At 44.2% G+C, this 23,230-nt stretch overlaps 1 protein-coding gene across 2 annotated transcripts in view; it reads left to right on the top strand.

Moving 5' to 3' along the window:
* The window catches only part of sytl3 (synaptotagmin-like 3), a 175,760-nt gene that overhangs the window by 16,728 nt on the left and 135,802 nt on the right, over positions 1–23,230 (top strand). For both annotated transcript variants that reach the window (XM_048536633.1, XM_059648822.1), the window contains exon 2: positions 21,532–22,047. In XM_048536633.1, the coding sequence (XP_048392590.1) occupies positions 21,938–22,047 (110 nt within the window). In that variant the 5' untranslated portion in view covers positions 21,532–21,937. The remainder of the gene's footprint in view (positions 1–21,531; positions 22,048–23,230) is intronic.

The raw sequence follows: 23,230 nt of genomic DNA on the forward strand, positions 1-23,230 counted from the left end.
GAAGGCTACCTTGGAGGACATTTACTCAAAGATAGGAAGCAGAATATCCTTGGTTGTTCAAGTGTTTCCTGACTGGGTGGGAACATTTCTGTCTGGCGATTGTTGTGAGGTGTCCATTCATCCATTGCCATTGCATCTACATGGTCTCGCCAGTATACCATGCCTCAGGGCATCCTTGTCTGCAGTGTATGAGATAGACAACATTGGCTGAGTCACATGAGTGTCTGCTGTGTATGCGGAGGGTGGTGTTCCCACGTGTGATAATAATATCCATGTCACTTCTGGCACGTCTTGCAGAGCTTGCTGTGGAAGAGTTGTGTGGTGTTGTGGTTGATGTTGTCCCGGAGGCTGGGTAGTTTGCTGCAGATGATGGTCTGTTTAAAGTTTGGTGATTGTTTGAAGGCAACAAGTAGAGGCCTAGGGATGATCTTGGTGAGATGCTTGTTGTCATCAATGGCATGTTGATGGCTGTGAAGAACATGGCGTGGTCTCCCTGATCCAGGGAATAACTGGATGATGAACGGTACTCTATCGGTCATATCCAGTGTCTGTCTAGTGAGGACATATGAGGGTGTCCTTCAAAATGTTTAGGTGTCCATCATGTTCCTCCTGATCTGAGCAGATCCTGTGTATGTGCAGGGCTTGTCTGTAGGGGGTGGCTTCTTTAATATGTTTAGGGTGGAAGCTGCAGAAGTGCAGCATCATGAGGTTTTCCATGGGCTTGCAGTAGTGTGAAGTACTGAGGTGTCCACCCTTGATGAAGATATGTGTGCTCAAGAATGAGACTGATTCTGAAAGGTAGATGCCCTGATTTTGTCAAGATGATGGGTACCGGTGTTTTTATACTCTCCCACCTTTCTGCTGTTGGACCAAGTCTGGTAGGAGCTGCATTGCACATTAAAATGCATTCCATGCATGGCTTGATATGAAAAAAATATTAGCTCCAAGTGCTTTCTACATAAGATTTTAAGATGTGTGAATTTAGACTTGAACTAAAGTTGAGATGCACCATTCCCAAGAAGTGAAATGTCAGACTGGCACTGGAAATCCATGGGCCAAAATAATTTTGATTATCCTGAAACTTCATCATTTGATGTCAGAGTTTATCTAAACTGATTAATAGTGAACAGAATTATGTAGAAGTAGTGGCATTCTCTATTAGATTGTTGTCAGTAACGATTGAAAAGTTGCAAGCAGCATTTGCTTGATGCAACTGAGCAAAATCAGACCTCAGGGAACAGTAGAGCAGTTTTTGAGTTGGTGAATTTAGCCCGAGGTGTAAAGGTAGAGCTGTGTCAGTAAATCAGTACTGGATGCAGTTTTGGAGTCCAGGGGAACTCGGAAAGAAGGGTGATCAAACAGAATGTGCCAGTAATGTTTGGGGAATTACGGAGAAATCTGTGGATTGGTCTTGATTGCATCTGCTATTGTAAAATGTGCAGTGAGACTTTTTATCATGGTGGTCCATGTTTACCACATATTAAGTTGGGTATTAGAAATAAGTTGCAGATTTATTGTGGATTCTATTACAGTTTTCAATTGTATCGTGAAATATTGAATGCTCAAAACTATGAAATCTAGAATGAAGAAAACCAAGAAATGCAGATGTTGGAAATCAGAAAGAAAAACAGACATTGCTGGAAAAACTCTGCATGTCTGGCAGCTGTTGTGGAGTGAAAGCAAAGTTCACATTTCTGATCCAGTGACCCTTCTTCAGAACTGATTTTAGTGACGAAAAGGTTGATATATACGCAGAAGATGCAATGGGGATGGGGGGAGGTGTAAACGATAAGGTGGGGTTGGAGCCCAGAGAGAGACACAGAGAGAAAACAGCTGGGCAAACAAAGCAATGGTTAAGGTCAGCCTGGAAGAATCAATAGCTACTAATGGGGACCATTAGTCCCTAACAATGGGTTGTTTATGGTAGCACACCATGAGATGATGAGGCCTGGTGTGGGTGTTGAGGTAAGGATCTAGGAGAAGTACGCAGGCTCTAAAGTTCGGTCCCCAAGCATAAAATGAGATTCATTTCTTCCTGCATATGTTGAGTGTCACTGGAGCACCACAGCAAGCCTGAGACGTAGATGTTGGCCAGGGAACATGTGTGTTGAAGTGGCAGGAAACAGGACATTCAGGATTATTTTTGCAGACAGACTGTAGATGTTTCACAAAGCGGTTGACGCGTCAGCATTTCATCTTCCCAGCTGTGTTTGCTCTACTTTGAATACATTGCCCATCTTTTACGAATGAAAAAGAAACTGCTACTGTCATGGAATGTGAGGAGATGGCTAGGGTACCATGTGCGCTAAAGCTTGATACCAAGATGAAAAATTAGAATGTTGACTTAAAGTTAACAACGTCTGGATGGATTGCACCTGGAGGTGCTCATGGAGGAAAATAGAAACTGCAGAGATACTAGCCATGGTCTCCTAATCCTCATTAATTACAGTAGTACTGTCAGAGGGCTGGAGAATTGTAAATGTTTCATTCTTGATCAAAAGAAGTATGTATGGATACACTGAGCAACTACAGGCCAATTTGGACAGTGGGAAATATTTTAGAAACAATAAACTAAGACAAAAGTGTAGTGGTCAATTGGACTATTCTGAACTAATTAAGGAAAATTAGTCTGGATCTGTTAAGAGCAAATTACATTTAACTGTCTTTAGTTGCTTTTTGGATGAGTGTTGGAGAGCACTGATAAGGTTGTTGCAGTTGTTGCAGGCAATATGGACTTCGAAAAGGTGCTGATAAAGTGTCACATCATAATAGGTATGTGAGTGAAGTTGAATGCATGGAATCAAAGAGACAGTGGTAGTATAGATACAAAATTGTTTCAAATGACAGAAAGCAAAGAACAATGATGAATAGTAGGTTTTAATACTTGAGAAAAGTATAAAATGGGGTTCCTAAGAATTCAGCACCTGGCACGCAGTGACTGGAATGCACAGCTTTAGAAGAATGGCAGATTCAGTTGTGCCTTCAAGACGAAGAGGAAAAATATTGCAGGGATACTGGGATGGCAAGTATTGTGAGACCAACAAAATTGGTCTCTGATATTTAGAATGGACTCAATGGATTGAATGCCCTTCCTCTTTTAGAAGGGCAGATGTTTGAAAATTAAGAACATAAAGAGACATTACAAATGATTTGTAATTGCATTTTTTTAATGCTTTCATATTGTTTGCCAGTCTACCTAAAATGTTGCAGATACATTGAAACTGGAAATACAGCAAGATTCAGAAACCGTATGTATGCAAGCTGCTCAAAGTGGGGTTGAGTAGAACATAGAACATAGAACATTACAGCACAGTACAGGCCCTTTGGCCCTCGATGTTGTGCCGACCTGTCATACCGATCTGAAGCCCATCTAACCTACACTATTCCATGTACATCTATATGCTTATCCAATGACGACTTAAATGTACCTAATGTTGGCGAATCTACTACCGTTGCAGGCAAAACGTTCCATTCCCTTACTACTCTCTGAGTAAAGAAACTACCTCTGACATCTGTCCTATATCTTTCACCCCTCAATTTAAAGCTATGCCCCCTTGTGCTCACCGTCACCATCCGAGGAAAGAGGCTCTCCCTATCCACCCTATCTAACCCTCTGATTATTTTACATGTTTCAATTAAGTCACCTCTCAACCTTCTTCTCTCTAATGAAAACAGCCTCAAGTCCCTCAGCCTTTCCTTGTAACACCTTCCCTCCAGACCAGGCAACATCCTAGTAAATCTCCTCTGCACCCTTTCCAAAGCTTCCACATCCTTCTTATAATGCGGTGACCAGAAATGCACACAATACTTCAAGTGCGGCCGCACCAGAGTTTTGTACAGCTGCAGCATAACCTCTTGGTTCCAGAACTTGATCCCTCTATTAATAAAAGCTAACACGCTGCATGCCTTCTTAACAGGCCTGTCAACCTGGGTGGCAACTTTCAAGGATCTGTGTACACGGACACCGAGATCTCTCTGCTCATCTACACCACTAAGAATCTTACCATTAGCCCAGTACTTTGCCTTCCGGTTACTCCTACCAAAGTGCATCACCTCACACTTGTCTGCATTAACTCCATTTGCCACCCCTCAGCCCAGCTCTGCAGCTTATCTATGTCTCTCTGCAACCTACAGCATTCTTTGTCACGATCCACAACTCCACTGACCTTAGTGTCGTCTGCAAATTTACTAACCCATCCTTCCACGCCCTCATCCAGGTCATTTATAAAAATGACAAACAGGAGTGGACCCAACACCGACCCTTGTGGCACACCACTAGTAACTGGTCTCCAGGATGAACATTTCCCATCAACTACCACCCTCTGTCTTCTTTCAGCAAGCCAATTTCCGATCCAAAATGCTATATCTCCCACAATTCCATTCCTCCGCATTTTGTACAATAGCCTACTGTGGGGAACCTTATCGAACGCCTTGCTGAAATCCATATACACCACATCAACTGGTTTACTCTCATCTACCTGTTTGGTCACCTTCTCAAAGAACTCAATAAGGTTCGTGGGGCACGGCCTTCCCTTCACAAAACCATGCTAACTATCCCGAATCAATTTATTCTTGTCTAGATGTTTATAAATCCTATCCCTTATAACCTTTTCCAACACTTTACCCACAACTGAGGTAAGGTTCACTGTCTATAATTACCAGGGTTGTCTGTACTCCCCTTCTTGAACAGGGGAACCACATTTGCTATCCTCCAGTCGTCTGGCACTACTCCTGTAGACAAAGTCGAGTTAAAGATCAATGCCAAAGGCTCGGCAATCTCCTCCCTGGCTTCCCAGAGGATCGGAGGATAAATGCCATCCGGCCCAGGGGACTTATCTACCTTCACCCTCTGTAGGATTTCTAATACCTTTTCCTTGTGAACCTCAATCCCAGCTAGGCTAGTAGCCTGTATCTCAGTATTCTCCTCGACAACATTGTCGTTTTCTAGAGTGAATACTGTTGAAAAATATTCATTTAGCGCTTCCCCTATCTCCTCTGACTCCACACACAACCTACCACTGCTATCCTTGATGGGCCTAATCTTACTTTCGTCATTCTTTTATTCCTTAAATACCAATAGAAAGCCTTAGGGTTTACCCTGATCCTATCCGCCAACAACTTCTCATGTCTCCTCCTGGCTCTTCTGAGCTCTGTCTTCAGGTCTTTCCTGGCTACCTCGAAGCCCTCAAGCGCCGTAACTGAGCCTTCACATCTCATCCTAAAGTAAGCCTTCTTCTTCCTCTTGACCAGAGATTCCACATCCTTCGTAAACCACGGCTCCCGCGCTCTGCAGCTTCCTCCCTGCCTGAAAAGGTACATACTTATCTAGGACACACAGGAGCTTTTCCTTGAATAAGCTCCACATTTCTAATGTGCCCATCCCCTGCAGTTTCCTTCCCCATTCTATGCTCCCTAAATCTTTCCTAATCTCATTGTAATTGCCTTTCTCCCAGCTATAACTGTTGCCCAGTGGTATACACCTATCCCTTTCCATCACTAAGGTAAACATAACAGAATTGTGATCACTATCACCAAAGTGTTCACTTCCTTCCAAATCTAACACCTGGTCGGGCTCATTACCCAGTACCAAATCTAATGTGGCTTCGCCCCTTGTTGCCTGTCTACATACTGTGTCAGGAAGCCCTCCTGCACACAGTGGAGAAAAACTGACCCATCTATAGTACTCGAACTATAGTGTTCCCAGTCAATATTTGGAAAGTTGAAGTCCCCCATGACAACTACCCCGTCTCTCTCACTCCTATCGCGAATCATCTTTGCTATCCTTTCCTGTACATATCTGGAACTATTCTGAGGCCTATAGAAAACTCCCAACAGGGTGACGTCTCCTTTCCTGTTTCTAACCTCAGCCCATACTACCTCAGTTGACGAGTCCCCAGACATCCTTTCTGCAACTGTTATTCTGTCCTTGACTAACAATGCCACACCTCCCCCCCTTTTACCATCTTCTCTGTTCTTACTGAAACATCTAAATCCCGGAACCTGCAACAACCATTCCTGTTCCTGCTTTATCCATGTCTCCGAAATGGCCACAACATCGAAGTCCCAGGTACTAACCCATGCTGCAAGTTCACCCACCTTATTCCGGACGCTCCTGGTGTTGAAGTAGACACACTTCAAACCAACTTCAAGTGCCATCTTGCTAAGAAAAGAAAAAGAAAAGAAGCTAAGAAAAAAGGCATGTACATTCAAGAACTAAGGAGGGAAATTATGTGTGGAGCCAAAGGAAGGGCCATGTGTATATGGAAGGAGCTGCCAGAGGAAGTCTTGTTGGCAGGTACAATTATGACATTTAAAAGATATTTGGACAGGTACATGGATAGGAAAGGTTTAGAACATAGAACATAGAAAAGTACAGCACAGTACACGACCTTCAGGCCACAATGTTGTGCCGTGAAATAATCCTAATCCAAAAATAAAATAACCAAACCTACATCCCTTCAATTCACTGCTGTCCATGTGCATGTCCAGCAGTCGCTTAAATGTCACTGATGACTCTGCTTCCACGACTATCACTAGCAAACTATTCCATGCGCTCACAACTCTCTGGGTGAAGAACCTCCCTCTCACGTCTCCTCTATACCTTCCTCCCAACACCTTAAAACTATGACCCCTCGTGACAGTCAATCCTGCCCTGGGGAAAAGTCTCTGGCTATCGACTCTATCCATGCCTCTCATTACCTTGTATACCTCGACCAGGTCACCTCTCTTCCTCCCTCTCTCCACAGAGAAAAGTCCGAGCTCAGTCAACCTCTCCTCGTAAGACAAGCCCTCCAGTCCAGGCAGCATCCTGGTAAACCTCCTTTGCACCCTCTCCAAATCCTCCACATCTTTCCTATAAAAGGGCAACCAGAACTGGACACAATATTCCAACTGTGGTCTCACCAGGGTTTTGTAGAGTTGCAGCATAACCTCGCAGCTCTTAAACTCAATCCCCCTGTTCATGAAAGCCAAAACACCATATGCTTTCTTAACAACCTTACCCATTTGGGTGGCAACTTTGAGGGAGGTATGCACTTGAACACCAAGATCCCGCTGTTCCTCCACTCTGCCGAGAATCCTGCCTTTAATCCTATATTCAGCATTTAAGCTCAGCCTTCCAAAATGCATCACCTCGCATTTATCCAGGTTGAACTCCATCTGCCATTTCTCAGCCCAGCTCTGCATACTGTCAATGTCTCACTGAAGCCTGCAATGGCCCTCCATACTATCAATGGCACCTCCAACCTTTGTGTCATCAGCAAACATACTAACTCACCCCTCAACCTCCTCATCCAAGTCATTTTTAAAAACTACAAAGAGCAGAGGCCCAAGAACAGAGCCCTGCAGGACACCACTCAGCACTGACCTCCAGGCAGAAAACTTACCATCTACAACCACTCTCTGCCTCCTGTCAGCCAACCAATTCTGAATCCAGACAGCCAAATCACCCTGTATCCCATACCTCCTGACCTTATGAATGAGCCTGCCATGAGGAACTTTATCAAATGCCTTGCTGAAATCCATGTATACCACATCCACTGCTTGACCCTCATCAACCTGTCTCGTGACCTCCTCAAAGAACTCAATAAGATTTGTAAGGCATGACCTGCCCCTCACAAAGCCATGCTGACTCCCTTTAATCACGCTATGCTTTTCCAAATAGTCATAAATCCTATCCCTCAAAATTCTTTCCAAAACCTTGCTGACCACAGACGTAAGACTGACTGGTTTGTAATTTCCAGGGATTTCCCTATTCCCTTTCTTGAAAAGAGGAACAACATTTGCCTCCCTCCAATCTTCCGGTACAACTCCCGTGGAGAGTGAGGAAGCAAAGATCTTCGCCAACGGCTTAGCAACCTCCTTTCTCGCTTCCCGGAGCAACCTAGGATAAATCTGGTCTGGCCCTGGGGACTTATCAATCTTAATGTTTGCCAAAATTTCCAGCACATCAACTTCCTCAATCTCGATCTGTTCAAGCCTGTTTCCCTGCTCCTCAAAGTTCTCATTCACAACAAGGTCCCTTTCCTTAGAGAAAATTGAAGCAAAAACTCATTTAGGGCTTCCCCTATCTGCTCAGACTCCATGCACAAGTTCCCTACGCTATCTCTGATCGGCCCTACCTTCTCCCTGATCATTCTCTTATTCCTCACGTATGAGTAAAATGCCTTCGGGTTCTCCCTAATCCTTCCTGCCAAGCCTTGTTTGTGCCCCCTCCTGGGCCTCCTCAGTCCACTTTTGAGCTCCTTCCGAGCAAGCCTGTAATCCTCTAAAGATGTGCTAGACCCTTGCTTCCTCCACCTTATGTAAGCAGCCTTTTTCTTTTTGACGAGAAGCACCTCTGTTCCCGTCATCCAAGCCCCCTTAGTCTTACCCCTTCTTACCTGTCTCAGAGGAACAAATTTATGCATCACTCGCAACAACTGCTCCTTCAACAGTCTCCACATGTCTGTTGTGCCCTTTCTGTGGAACAATTGCTCCCAATCTGTACTTCCCAACTCCTGCCTGATAGCATCATAATTTCCTTTTCCCCAGTTAAATATCTTCCCCTGGACAGGCCCCTGGTCCAAACTCCCACTCGCGCTGCTGCTGCACACAGAAATGGAAGGCTCCAATGTTTGAGGTAAGCTTTTTAAAGATTTAATATCTCTGACTCACCGGCTTCCCGACAGGCCCCTGGTCCAAGCTCCCGCTCAGGCTGCTGCTGCACACAGAAATGGAGGCTTAGAGGAATATGAGCCAAATGTAGGCAAATGGAAGTGGTTCTGTTTAAGAAACTTGATCAGCATTGACAAATTGGACTGAAGGGCCCATTTCTGTGCTGTATGATTCTAGGACTCCATAAATGGTTGGGGTCCTGAATGAATACTTTGCATCAGGATTTACACAGTAGAAAAGCAAGGTGTATGGCAAATCTTGGAAGGGGTGTGTTGATATCCTAGGGCATGTCAAAGTGAAAAAGAAGCGTTGGGTGCTTTGAAAAGCATTAAGGTAGACAAGTCCCCAATACCTGGTCGGATTTATCCCACAATGCTGAGGGAAGCAAATGCTGCGGCCTTATATAACAACCTTTTTTCCTGTTTAGTCATAGTAGAGGTTTCAGAGGGCTGGAGAATATCCGGTGTTGTTCCTTTGTTTAAGAAGGACAAAAGGGATAATCTGGGAAATTTACATGCCAGTGAGCCTTACATCAGTAGTAGAGAAATTATTGGAGAAGATTCTTAGGGATAGGATTTATCTACATTTGGAAAAGTATGGACTCATTAGTGATAGGCAGTATGACTTTGTGTGGGGAAGCCCTTAGAACATAGAACATAGAACATAGAACATAGAACAGTACAGCACAGAACAGGCCCTTCAGCCCACAATGTTGTGCCGACCATTGATCCTCATGTATGCACCCTCAAATTTCTGTGACCATATACATGTCCAGCAGTCTCTTAAATGACCCCAATGACCTTGCTTCCACAACTGCTGCTGGCAACGCATTCCATGCTCTCACAACTCTCTGCGTAAAGAACCTGCCTCTGACATCCCCTCTATACTTTCCACCAACCAGCTTAAAACTATGACCCCTCGTGCTAGCCATTTCTGCCCTGGGAAATAGTCTCTGGCTATCAACTCTATCTATGCCTCTCATTATCTTGTATACCTCAATTAGGTCCCCTCTCCTCCTCCTTTTCTCCAATGAAAAGAGACCGAGCTCAGTCAACCTCTCTTCATAAGATAAGCCCTCCAGTCCAGGCAGCATCCTGGTAAACCTCCTCTGAACCCTCTCCAAAGCATCCACATCTTTCCTATAATAGGGCGCCCAGAACTGGACGCAGTATTCCAAGTGCGGTCTAACCAAAGTTTTATAGAGCTGCAACAAGATCTCACGGCTCTTAAACTCAATCCCCCTGTTAATGAAAGCCAAAACACCAAATGCTTTCTTAACAACCCTGTCCACTTGGGTGGCCATTTTAAGGGATCTATGTATCTGCACACCAAGATCCCTCTGTTCCTCCACGCTGCCAAGAATCCTATCGTTAATCCTGTACTCAGCTTTCAAATTCGACCTTCCAAAATGCATCACCTCGCATTTATCCAGGTTGAACTCCATCTGCCACCTCTCAGCCCATCTCTGCATCCTGTCAATGTCCCGCTGCAGCCTACAACAGCCCTCTACACTGTCAACGACACCTCCGACCTTTGTGTCGTCTGCAAACTTGCTGACCCATCCTTCAATCCCCTCATCCAAGTCATTAATAAAAATTACAAACAGTAGAGGCCCAAGGACAGAGCCCTGTGGAACCCCACTCACCACTGACTTCCAGGCAGAATATTTTCCTTCTACTACCACTCGCTGTCTTCTGTTGGCCAGCCAATTCTGTATCCAAGCAGCTAAGTTCCCCTGTATCCCATTCCTCCTGACCTTCTGAATGAGCCTACCATGGGGAACCTTATCAAGTGCCTTACTGAAGTCCATATACACCACATCCACAGCTCGACCCTCATCAACCTTTCTAGTCACATCCTCAAAAAACCCGATAAGGTTTGTAAGGCATGACCTACCCCTCACAAAGCCGTGTTGACTGTATTTGATCAAGCCATGCTCTTCCAGATGGTCATAAATCTTATCCCTCAGAATCCTTTCTAACACCTTGCAGACGACAGACGTGAGACTTACCGGTCTATAATTGCCGGGGATTTCCCTATTTCCTTTCTTGAAGAGAGGAATTACATTTGCCTCTCTCCAGTCCTCAGGTACGACTCCAGTGGAGAGCGAGGATGCAAAGATCTTCGCAAGTGGCGAAGCAATTGCATTTCTCGCTTCCCAAAGCAGCTGAGGACAAATCTGGTCCGGGCCTGGCGACTTGTCAATCTTAATGTTTGACAAAATTTTCAGCACATCAGCTTCGTCTATCTCTATCCATTCCAGCATGCACACCTGCTCTTCAAAGGTTTCATTCACTACAAAGTTGGTTTCTTTCGTAAAGACAGAAGCAAAAAACTCATTTAGGGCTTCCCCTACCTCCTCAGGCTCCACACACAAGTTCCCTATGCTATCCCTGATCGGCCCTACTCTTTCTTTGACCATTCTCTTATTCCTCACGTAAGTGTAAAATGCCTTTGTGTTTTCCCGGATTCCTTCTGCCAAGCCTTTCTCGTGCCCCCTCCTGGCTCTCCTCAGACCATTTTTGAGCTCCTTCCTTGCCTGCATGTAATCCTCTCTAGCTGAACTAGACCCTAGCTTCCTCCACCTTATGTAAGCTACCTTCTTCCTTTTCACAAGAAGCTCCACCGCTCTCGTCATCCAAGGTTCCTTTATCTTACCCCTTCTTGCCTGTCTCAGAGGGACATATTTACTCATCACTCCCAACAACTGTTCCTTAAACAGTCTCCACATGTCTGTAGTTCCCTTACCATGGAACAACTGCTCCCAGTCCATGCTTCCTAACTCATGTCTAATCGCATCATAGTTTCCTCTTCCCCAATTAAATATCCTCCCATTTTGCCTAATCCTCTCCTTCTCCATAGCTATGTAGAATGTGAGGCAGTTATGGTCACTATCACCAAAATGCTCTCCCACCACAAGATCTGATACCTGCCCCGGCTCGTTTCCGAGCACCAAGTCTAGAATGGCCTCTCCCCTCGTCGGCCTGTCAACGTACTGCGTTAGGAAACCCTCCTGAACACACCTTACAAAAACAGCTCCATTCAAATCTTCTGCTCGAAGGAGGTTCCAATCAATATTAGGAAAGTTAAAGTCACCCATTACAACAACCCTACTGCGTGCACACTTTTCCAAAATCTGTTGACCTATGCTTTCTTCAATCTCCCTGCTGCTATTGGGGGGCCTGTAGTAAACCCCTAACGAGGTGACTACTCCCTTGCTGTTCCTAATTTCCACCCATACTGACTCAGTAGGCAGATCTTCCTCGACAATGGAAGCTTCTGTAGCTGTGATACCCTCTCTGATTAGTAGTGCTACACCCCCTCCTCTTTTTCCCCCCTCCCTATTCTTTTTAAATGTTCTAAACCCTGGAACATCCAGCAACCATTCCTGCCCATGAGAAACCCATGTCTCTGTTATGGCCACAACATCATAGCACCAGGTACTGATCCATGCTCTAAGTTCATCACTTTTATTCCTGATACTCCTTGCATTAAACCGATCCCTTGGTTCCTTCCCAGGAAAATCCTTCCCACTAGCTGGTCTACCTCTTGCTACTGCCTCACCTGCATCAACGCTCACCTCTGGTATACAGCTCAGGTTCCCACCCCCCTGCCATACTAGTTTAAACCCTCTTGAACTACTCGAGCAAACCTTCCACCCAGGACATTGGTCCCCTTCCAGTTCAGATGCAACCCGTCCTTCTTGTACAGGTCCCACCTTCCCCAGAAGGCATCCCAATTATCTACATATCTGAAGCCCTCCCTCCTACACCAGCTGCGTAGCCACGTGTTCAGCTGCGCCCGCTCCCTGTTCCTCACCTCGCTATCTCGTGGCACCGGTAGTAAACCAGAGAACACTACTCTGTTCGTCCTGCTCTGCAGCTTCCATCCTAACTCCCTGAAATCACTTTTTATATCCTCAATCCTATTTCTGGCTATATCATTTGTGCCAATATGTAACACGATTTCTGGCTGTTCGCCCTCCCCTTTTAGAACCTTCAAAACTGAATTTTTTGAGGAAGTGACAAAGATGATTAATGAGGTCAGGGTGGTGCTGTCTATATGGACTTTAGCAAGGCTTTTAATAAGGTCCCACATGGCAGACTGTTACGAAGGGTGAAGTCACATGAGATCTGTGGTGAGCTGGTAAGATGGTTACATAACTGGTTTAGTCATAGCAGGCACAGAAATACAGTGGAATGGTATTTTTCTGACTGGAGATCTGTGACTAATGGTGTTTCACAGGAATCAGTCCTGGGACCCCTTTTATTTGTAACATATATATATTACATCATTATACATTGGATGGAGAAATGGCAGATGGAGTTTAATCTGGAAAAATGTGCGGTGATGCATTTTGGAAGGCCTAATGTAGAAGGGCAGTGTACAGTAAATGGCAGAACTTTTAGAAGCATCAACATACAGAGGGATCTATGCATACAGGTCCACAGTTTCCTGAAAGTGGCTTGTAAGCAAATAATAGATAAGGTGGCCCATAAGGTGTAGGGCATGCTTGCCTTAATTGTCTGGGGCATAGAATATAAAAATCGTAAAGTCACGTTGAAGCTGTATTGAACCCCAGTTAGGCCACATTTTGAATACTGCATACAGTTCTGGTTGCCATGTTATCAAAAGAACGTGATAGCTTTGGAAAGTGCTTGGAAATGATTTACCACAATATTGCCTGATTGGGAGGGTATTAGCTATGAGAAGTGTTTGAACGAACTCGGCTTGTTTTCACTTGAATGTAAGGGTCTGAGAGGCAACCTGATGGAAGTTTGCAAAATTATGACAGGCATGGATAGAATAGATAACTGTGGAGTCTTTTTTTCAGGGTGGAAATGGTAATTACTAGGGCATATAAGATTAAGATAGAAGGGGGTACGTTTGAAGGAGATGTAAGAGGCAATTTTTTTTACACAGAGGGCAGCAAGTGCCTGGAATGTGTGGCCAAAGGAGGTGGATACAATAGCAATGTTTAAGAGACATCTTGACAGATTTAAGAATAGCAGGGAATAGAGGGGCATGGACCACATAAAGGTAAACGGTTTTTAGTTTAGAAAGGCACAATGTATCAGCGCAGTCTCATAGAGTCGTGCAGCATGGAAGCAGGCCCTTCAGCCCAATTCAGCTATGCCAGCAAGGTTTCCTTAACTGAACTAGTCCTATTTGGTGGAATTTGACCATATCCCTCAAAATCTTTCCAATCCACATACCAGTCCAAATGTCTTTACAACGTTGTAATTGTATCCACCTCTACCACTTCCTCTGGCAGTTTGTTCTGTGTGTGCATCACCTTTCTGTGTGAAGAAAGCTGCTCCTCAGGTACCTGTTAAATCTTTCCCTTCTCACCTTTAGTTCTGGACTCCCTTACCCAGGAGAAAGAATCTTGGCTGTGACTTTTATCTATGCCTCTCATGATTTTGTAAATCTCTATAAGGTGATCCCTCAGCCTCGTATGCTCCAGTGAAAAAGGTCCCAGCCTATGCAGCTTGTCCTTATAACTCAAACCTTCCAGTCTCGGTGATATCCTTGTAAAACTTTTTTTGCACTCTTTGCAGTTCAGTAACATTTTTTTTATAGCAGGGCAACCAGAATTGTTCGCAATACTCCAAATGTGATCTTGTACAGCTGTAACATGATGAAGGCAAATGTGCCAAACACCTTCACTACCCTGTCTACCTGTAACACCATTATGAAGGAACAATTCCCCTGCACCCCCAGGTGTCTCTGTTTGACAACACGCCCAGAGTACTACAATTAACTGTGTAAATCCCGCCGTGGTTTGTATTACGAAGATGCAACATTTGAATTAAACTCCATCTGCCATTCCTCCACTCACTGGCCTAGTTGTTCAAGATCCAGTTGTACTCTTAGATAAGATAGTAAGAACTGCCGATGCTGGAGTCTGAGATATCACAGTGTAGAGCTGGAGGAACACAGCAGGCCAGGCAGCATAGAGGAGCAGGAAAGCTGACATTTTGGGTTGGGACCCTTCTTCAGACTTCTTAAGAAGAGCCCCAACCTGATAACCTTCTTTCAATGTGCACTATACCACTGAAATTTGTGTCATATGCAAACTTATTAACCGTGTTTCCTATATTCATTCAAATCGATTATATAAATGGTGAACAATGAACCCAGCATTCATTTGGCCCATTGTTAGTCACAGGCCTCCAGTCTGCCTCCTACCATCAAGCCAATTTCATATCTAATTGGTTCCCTGCATCCCATGTGACTGAACCTTCCACGTGGAACCTTGCTAACGTCCACGTAGACAATACCTTCCAAATACATGTAGATCTTGACTCACAGAATCCCCTCCAACAACTTACCCACCACTGGCTTCAGGCTCACCCAGGACTGCTGTTCCTTTTAAATGTCTTTCTTAAATAATAACACAACATTAGCCTTTACTCTTCTGGGGCCTCACCTACAGATGTCAATGATATAAATATCTCTGCCAGACGCCCATCAAATTCTTCCTTAGCTTCCCACAAATACCTGGGACACCCTTGATCAGGTCCCGGGATTCATCTACCTTTATGAGATTTCAAGACTTCCAGCATCTACTGTTTTGTTATAAGAACTCTTTTTCAAGACATCACTATTTATTTCCCTGAGTATCTTTGCTTCCATGTTCTTCTCCACGATGAATACTGATGAGGAATATTTATTTAGGATTTGACCCATCTCCTGTGGCTCAAGACATGGACAATTTTGCTTTTGAAAGCCTCCCACTTGGCAGACATCACTTTAGCCATGAATAGCCTCCCCCAATGAATTTTTGAAAGTTCTCTCTAATACCATCAAAATTGGCTTTGCCCAAATTTAGAACTTTAACTACTAGACTACACCTATCCTCTTCCACAATAATTTTAAAATAAACAGAATAATGGTCACTGGTCCCAAAATACTCCCCTACTAACACACTCAGTCACTAGCCTTGCCTCATTTACTGAAGGTCGAGTTTTGCTCTTTTTCTATTAGGGCCATGCACATATTGATTGAGAAAGTTTTCTTGAACAATTAAATTCCTTCTAATCCAAGCCTTTAACACTATGGCAGTCCCAATCTATCTATACTTGGAACGTTAAAGTCCCCTACTATCTGTGACCTCCCTAATTTCTCAACTTCCCACTGACTGTTGGGGAGCCTATAGTTCAGTCCCAGCAAAGTGATAATTACCTTCTTATTTCTTACTTCTACCCATATTACTTCACTGGACTATCCTTCAGGAATATGCTGTCTAAATACTGCCAGTGGTTGGAAGGGCCTGACCCTCTTCTGTGAGATAGTAGGAACTGCTGATGCTGGAGTCTGAGATAACAAGGTGTGGAGCTGAATGAACACAGCAGGCCAGGCAGCATCAGAGAAGCAGGAGAGCTGACGTTTTAGGTCTGGACCCTTCTTCAGAAGAGGGGGACGTGATGATAGAAGGTGGAGAGAAGAACAGATACAGCAAAGAGCAAAGAACAAAGAAAATTACAGCTCAGGAACAGGCCCTTCGGCCCTGCTAGCCTGCGTCATTCTAGATCCTCTATCTAAATCTGTCACCTATTTTCTAAGGATCTGTATCCCTCTGCTCCCTGCCCATTCAAGTATTAGATTAGATTAGATTCCATACAGTGTGGAAACAGGCCCTTTGGCCCACAAGTCCACACCGCCCCTTGAAGCATCCCACCCAGACCATCCCCCTATAACCCACACACCCCTGATCACTACGGGCAATTTTAGCATGGCCAATCCACCTAACCTGCACATCTTTGGACTGTGGGAGGAAACCGGAGCACCCGAAGGAAACCCACACAGACACGGGGAGAATGTGCAAACTCCACACATAGTCGTCCGAGGCAGGAATTGAACCCGGGTCCCTGGCACTGCGAGGCTGCAGTGCTAACCACTGAGCCACCGTGCATCTTAAATGACGCTATCGTGCCCGCCTCTACCACCTCCGCTGGCAAAGCGTTCCAGGCACTCACCACCCTCTGTGTAAAGAACTTTCCACGCATATCTCCCTTAGACTTTTCCCCTTTCACCTTGAAGTCATGACTCTCAGTAATTGAGCCCCCACTCTGGGAAAAAGATTCTTCTTGTCTATACCTCTCCTTATTTTGTAGACCTCAATCAGGTTCCCCGATAACCTCTGTCTTTCTAATGTAAATAATCCTAATCTACTCAACCTCTCTCCATAGCTTGCACCCTCCATACCAGGCAACATCGTGGTGAACCTCCACTGCACCCTCTCCAAAGCATTCACATCCTTTTGGTAATGTGGTGACCAGAACTGTACGCAGTATTCCAAATGTGATCAAACCAAAGTCCTATACAACTGTAACATGACCTGCCAACTCTTGTACTCAATACCCCATCTGATGAATGAAAGCATGCCATGTGCCTTCTCGAACACTCTATTGACCTGTGTTGCCACTTTCAGGGTACAATGGACCTGAACACCCAGATCTCTTTCTGCATCAATTTTCCCCAGGGCTTTTCCATATACTGTATAGTTTGCTCTTGAATTTGATCTTCCAAAATGCATCACCTCGCATTTGCCTGGATTGAACTCCATCTGCCATTTCTCCACCCAACTCTCTAATCTATCTATATTTGAGTGGGGGACTCAATTACTAGGGGTCATGAGTTCAAAGTAAGAGGAGGAAAGTTTAATGGAGATATGCGTGGAAAGTTCTTTATGCAGAGGGTGGTGGGTGCCTGGAACGTGTTGCCGGCGGAGGTGGTAGACGCAGACACGTTAGTGTCTTTTAAGATGTATCTGGAAAGGTACATGGATGGGCAGGGAGCAAGGGGATACAGACCCTTAGAAAATAGATGACAAGCTTAGACAGAGAATCTCAAGCTTAGAGGGCTGTAGGGCCTGTTCCTGTGTTGTAATTTTCTTTGTTCGTTATACTTTTTTTATATTCTACTGCATTCTCTGACAGTCCCCTTCACTATCTGCTGCACCACCTATCTTAGTGTTTACTGCAAACTTGCTAATCAGACCATCTATACATTCCTCCAGACCATTTATGTACATCACAAACAACAGTGGTCCCAACATGGATCCCTGTGGAACACCACTGGTCACAGTTATCCATTTTGAGAAACTCCATTCCACTGCAACTCTCTGTCTCCTGTTGCTCAGCCAATTCTCTATCCATCTTGCTAGTATATCCTGGATGCCATGCAACTTCACTTTCTCTATCAGCCTACCATGGGGAACCTTATCAAGTACCTTACTGAAGTCCATGTATATGACATCTTCAGCCCTTCCCTCATTTATCAACTTTGTCACTTCCTCAAAGAATTATATCAAGTTGGTAAGACATGACCTTCCCTGCAGAAAACCAGGCTGCCTATCACTAATAAGCCTATTTTCTTCCAAACTTGAATAGATCCTATCCCTCAGTATCTTCTCCAGCAACTTCCCCACCACTGATGTCAGGCTTGTTGGTCTATAATTTCCTGGATTATCCTTGCTACCCTTCTTAAACAAGGGGACAGCATGAGCAATTCTCCAGTCCTCCAGGACCTCACCCATGCTCAAGGATGCTGCAAAGATATCTGTTAAGGCCCCAGCTATTTCCTCTCATGCTTCCCTCTGTAACCTGGGATAGATCCTATCCAGACCTGGGGACTTGTCCATCCTAATGCCTTCACCCCTCCTTATGCTGACTTGACCTAGGGTAATGAAACATCTATCCCTAACCTCAACACCCATCATGTCCCTCTCCTTAGTGAATACCGATGCAAAGCACTCATAAGCATCTCACTCATTTTCCATGACTTCCCGCATAACTTCCCTCCTTTGTCCTTGAGTGGGCCAACCCTTTCTCTAGTTACCCTCCTGCTCCTTATGTATGAATAAAAGGCTTTGGGATTTTCCTTAAACCTGTTTGCTAAAGATATTTCATGACCCCTTTTAGCCCTCTTAATTCCTCGTTTCAGATTGGTCCGACTTTCCCAATTTTCTTCTAAAGCATCATCTGTTTTCAATCACCTAGATCTTATGTATGCATCCTTTTTCCTCTTTGGTTGTCTCACAATTTCATCGGTCATCCATGGTTCCCTAATCTTGTCCTTTCTATCCCTCATTTTCATAGGGACATGTCTGTCTTGCACTCTAATCAACCTCTCTCTAAAAGCCTCCCACATATCAAATGTGGATTTACCCTCAAACAACTGCTCCCAATCCACATTCCCCAGCTCCTGCTGAAATTTTCTATAGTTAGCCTTCCTCAATTCAGCACTCTTCCTTTAGGATCACTCTTGTCTTCTAAAACTTACAGAATTGTGATCACTATTCCCAAAGTAGTCCCCTACAGAAACTTTAACCACCTAGCAGGGCTCATTCCCCAACACCAGGTCCAGTATGGCCCCTTCCCAAGATGGACTATTTACATACTGCTCTAAAAAACCCTCTTGGATGCTCCTTACAAATTCTGCTCCATCTAAACCCGTAACACTAAGTGAATCCCAGTCAATGTTGGGAAAATTAAAATCTCCCATCGCCACCACCCTGTTGCTCCTACATCTTTCCATAATCTGCCTACATATTTGTGCCTCTATCTCATGCTTGCTGTTGGGAGGCCTGTATACAGCCTCAATGTTCTTACTGCACCCTTTTTTCTCAGCTCTGCCCATATTGCCTCAATGTTGGAGTCCTCCATTGTGCCCTCCTTCAGCACAGCTGTGATATCCTCTTTGACCAGTAATGCAACTCGTCCACCCTTTTTACGCCCCTCTCTATCCTGCCGGAAGTATCTATATCCTGGGATATTTAGTTGCTAATCTTGCCCTTCCCTCATACAAATCTCAGTAATAGCAAATACATCATACTCCCAGGTACTAATCTAAGCCCTAAGTTCATCTGCTTTACCTACTACACTTCTCACATTAAAACAAATACATCTCAGGCTACCTGTCCCTTTGTGTTCATCATCTTCTCTCTGCCTACTCTTCCCCTTAGTCACACTGACTTCATTATCTACTTCCTTGTAGGCTTTAGTTACTACCTCCTTACTGCCCACTAACCTCCTCATTTGGTTCCCAACCCCCTGCCGCATTAGTTTAAACCCTCCCCAACAGCGTTAGCAAAAGCAGCCCCTAGGACATTGGTTCCAGCCCTGTCCAGGTGTAGACCGTCCGATAGGTGGAGACAGGTCAAGGAGGCGGGGATGAGGCTAGTAGGTAGGAAGTTGGGGTGGGGTTTAACCCGCCTCCTTGACCTGTCTATCTTCTCTCCCACCTACCTGCCCCTCCCTCCTCACTGACCAACCCCCATCCGAATTCCCTACCTACTCTCATCTGTACTGGCTTCATCTCTGCTTCCTTGACCTGTCCATCTTCTCTCCACCTATCTGCTCCTTTATCCATCTTCTAACATCGCCTTCCCCTCTTTCTATTCATTTCAGAGACCCTTTCCCCTCCCCCGTTTTTGAAGAAGTGTCTAGACCTGAAATGTCAGTTTTCCTGCTCCTCTAATGCTGCCTGTTCCTCTTCTGGACTGTTCCCTCTGCAACCTGGGATAGATCCCATCCGGACCTAAGGATTGTACCGTCTTTGTTCTAATGCTTTCATTGTCTGGCTTGCACAAAATTGATAAGGACCATTAATAGATGACATAAGAATGTACCTTGCACGTATTTGGAATAAGAAGGAATGTCAGTAAATTTCTAAGTTGTACATGATTAGCAGTGTCTGTGAACACCCGTACCTGCACTACGAATCCGGAAACACACGTGTGGAGATTTCCAGAGTCAACATGTCATTGTATAAAATTTACGCATCGTGTCATTTGTAAATACCACAGTGTGCACGTGCAGTGAAGCGTGATTTTGAAAAGCAGGTCAGTGGATACTGCAGACACTGAGGGGTCGGGATTGAGGACATGTGGGAACTGAACAGAGTTGAGGCAGTGTGAGGACGTGGGACTTGGGAGGTCTCCTCCTCCAGTGCCCCCCTTTCTGACTCGGTATCCCTTCCCTCATCTCATTCGAGTGCTGTTTCCCCAACCCCAAAATTGGCCCATGCCATCTCCTGTGTGCTAGTTTAAATGTGCATGTGATGGTCTGTAAGCGCAGATCTCAGCAAACGCAGCCTGGCTATAACTAATTGCTGTAATGTATTGAAATGATCCCCAAAGGGACTGACCAGTGATCTTGTACTTACTGCATGAACAGTGTATGCAGGGCCTCAATTGGACGGCTGCAAAAGCAGACCACTTAAAAAGTGATTGATGTTAATGAAGTATAAGTTCTTAATTTGTGAATTTTGAGATTCGTTCAGTCCAGCTGGACTGAGGCACCTTCTATCTGGTGTATGCCTGAATAAAGCTGGTGAACAAAGATAACTCTGACGCTATAATTGTCTGGTCACTGCAGATTCGGAAAGAAGGAAAACCTTGCCACTTCAAGCTTTCTAGATGTAATACCATCACCATGTTTTCTCGTTTCTTATAGAAGGCTTAGAACTGGATAGGGTATCAGGGAGGGAATGGCTGATAATTTAATACAATTTTCAAACTTAAACATTTCAAAATAATTGTTTAATGTTGGTTAAAACTGTTTCTAATACAATGTGACAATCAGAGATGGATTATAACTAGCTATAATGTAGCTCGTTAATAACTTTACACTGGTGCAATCAATGGCTTTTCAGTTTTCTAATCCATTAATATCTAATGAAAACTATGAGTACAAGGAAACATTCATAAAGTTCCTGATGAGTAGTGCCATGAAAGCATAATCTGAGATAAGATAATGTTTTAATTCAATAAAGTAGCAGTGATGAAAATAAACAGGCTGTCATTTGCTTACTGTTAGGGTCTGAAGCTATTTATGAACCAGAACAATGCTGTCTGTTCAAATTTAGATGTCACTGGAAGAATGTTGCACTTCACTGTGTGCAAGAAAGTAATCCTGGTGGAGAAGTCCAGCCGAGTATCAAAGTTTGGTATTCTTATGACGAGTAACTGAAGAGAGAATAATTTTGAATACATCAATCTGAAAGGAAAAGAGTAAAATTGGTTTATGAAGTCACCAGAGGGAAATTATGAAAAAATGCTTCAGACTGAAAATGAGAATACGGTGGTGATAAGTTTAATAACAAATTGTCAATCCATAAATATGATGCAGCATTAAGAACCTATTGGATCTACGCAGTTCACACAATTTTCTCTCAACTTGTTGGTCTGGGAATCTGCCGTGATTTGCACGTTAAAATTTGTGCCTCTAAACTGTTAAACAATTGTGACACTTGAAACTGGATAGACATAAGAATGGAAATGGACGTGGATATCAAAGCTCTCAAAAATCTAGAACGTGAGAAGGTGCTGGAAGTCCTTCAACGGGATGAAATACTACGTAAAGCTGATGAGGACCGGATAAGGTGAGCAACATAAAAGTCTTTAAAGATCCATTCAAAGACGAGTTTCAGTGCTACAGTGAGGGACCTATTACTAGCATATCTAAAGAAGTTTAGAATTATAATGAATGTTGAGACCAAAGCAACACTTGGAGTCAAGATACTGATAGCAAAACAGCTTTATATGATTATATTGACCAAGTAAAATACCATAGCTGCTGAAGGTGCTCCACAGGAAATATTGATGCAAAATAATATCAATAAAATGGCTTAGGTTAGATTAGATTTCCTACAGTGTGGAAACAGGCCCTTCAGCCCAACAAGTCCACACCGCCCCTTGAAGAATCCTACCCAGACCCATCCCACTATAACCCACACACCCCTAAACACTACGGGCAATTTAGTATGGCCGATCCACCAAGCCTGCCAATCTTTGGACTGTGGGAGAAAACTGGAGCACCTGGAGGAAACCTGGCAGACACAGGGAGAATGTGAAAACTCCACACAGACAGTCGGCCGAGGCTGGAATCGAACCCGGGTCCCTGGTGCTGTATCAGTTCTTCTTAGTGGTTTGGTTAAAGTCTTAAAGCATTTTACAAACAAATTAGTATTTTCTTCAGTGTCAAAACATATATCAAATGAAACATTTGGCAGCCAATTTGTGTGTTGTGCATACTCACACAGAACCACAGAGCCATAGAAATGATTCAGCACAGAAGGAGGACATTTGGCGCATTTTGTCCCTGTCGATCCAAAGACATTCAGAGGGCCCTTTCTCATCCCATTTTCCTATAACCTTTCAACCTACAACACTTACGGTGCAAATCCAGATACTTTATAAAAGAATTCACCATCAACTCAGGCAGCGAATTCCAGATACCCACTGCATGAAATGCTTTTTTCTCTTGTCACCTCAATCCTTTTGCCACTTAGCTTGAATCTACAACCCCCAGTTTTTGAACTCTGCCAAGGGAAATGGGTTCCTCCTGTCTGCTCTGTCTCTGCCCCTCACGATTTTGTATACCTCAACCATGACACCCCTCAGCCTTCTTGTATGCAAGGAAAGTACCTTTAATCTCTCCTTGTATCTACAATTCTCCAACCCTGGCAATATTTTAGTAAATCTTCTCTGAACCCTCTCCAGAGCAATAATGTCCTTCGTAGAAAGTGGTGACCACAACAACACACTACTCCATTTGTGGCCTCA

The sequence above is a fragment of the Stegostoma tigrinum genome, chromosome 9 (assembly GCF_030684315.1).
Source record: "Stegostoma tigrinum isolate sSteTig4 chromosome 9, sSteTig4.hap1, whole genome shotgun sequence".
Taxonomy (NCBI): domain Eukaryota; kingdom Metazoa; phylum Chordata; class Chondrichthyes; order Orectolobiformes; family Stegostomatidae; genus Stegostoma; species Stegostoma tigrinum.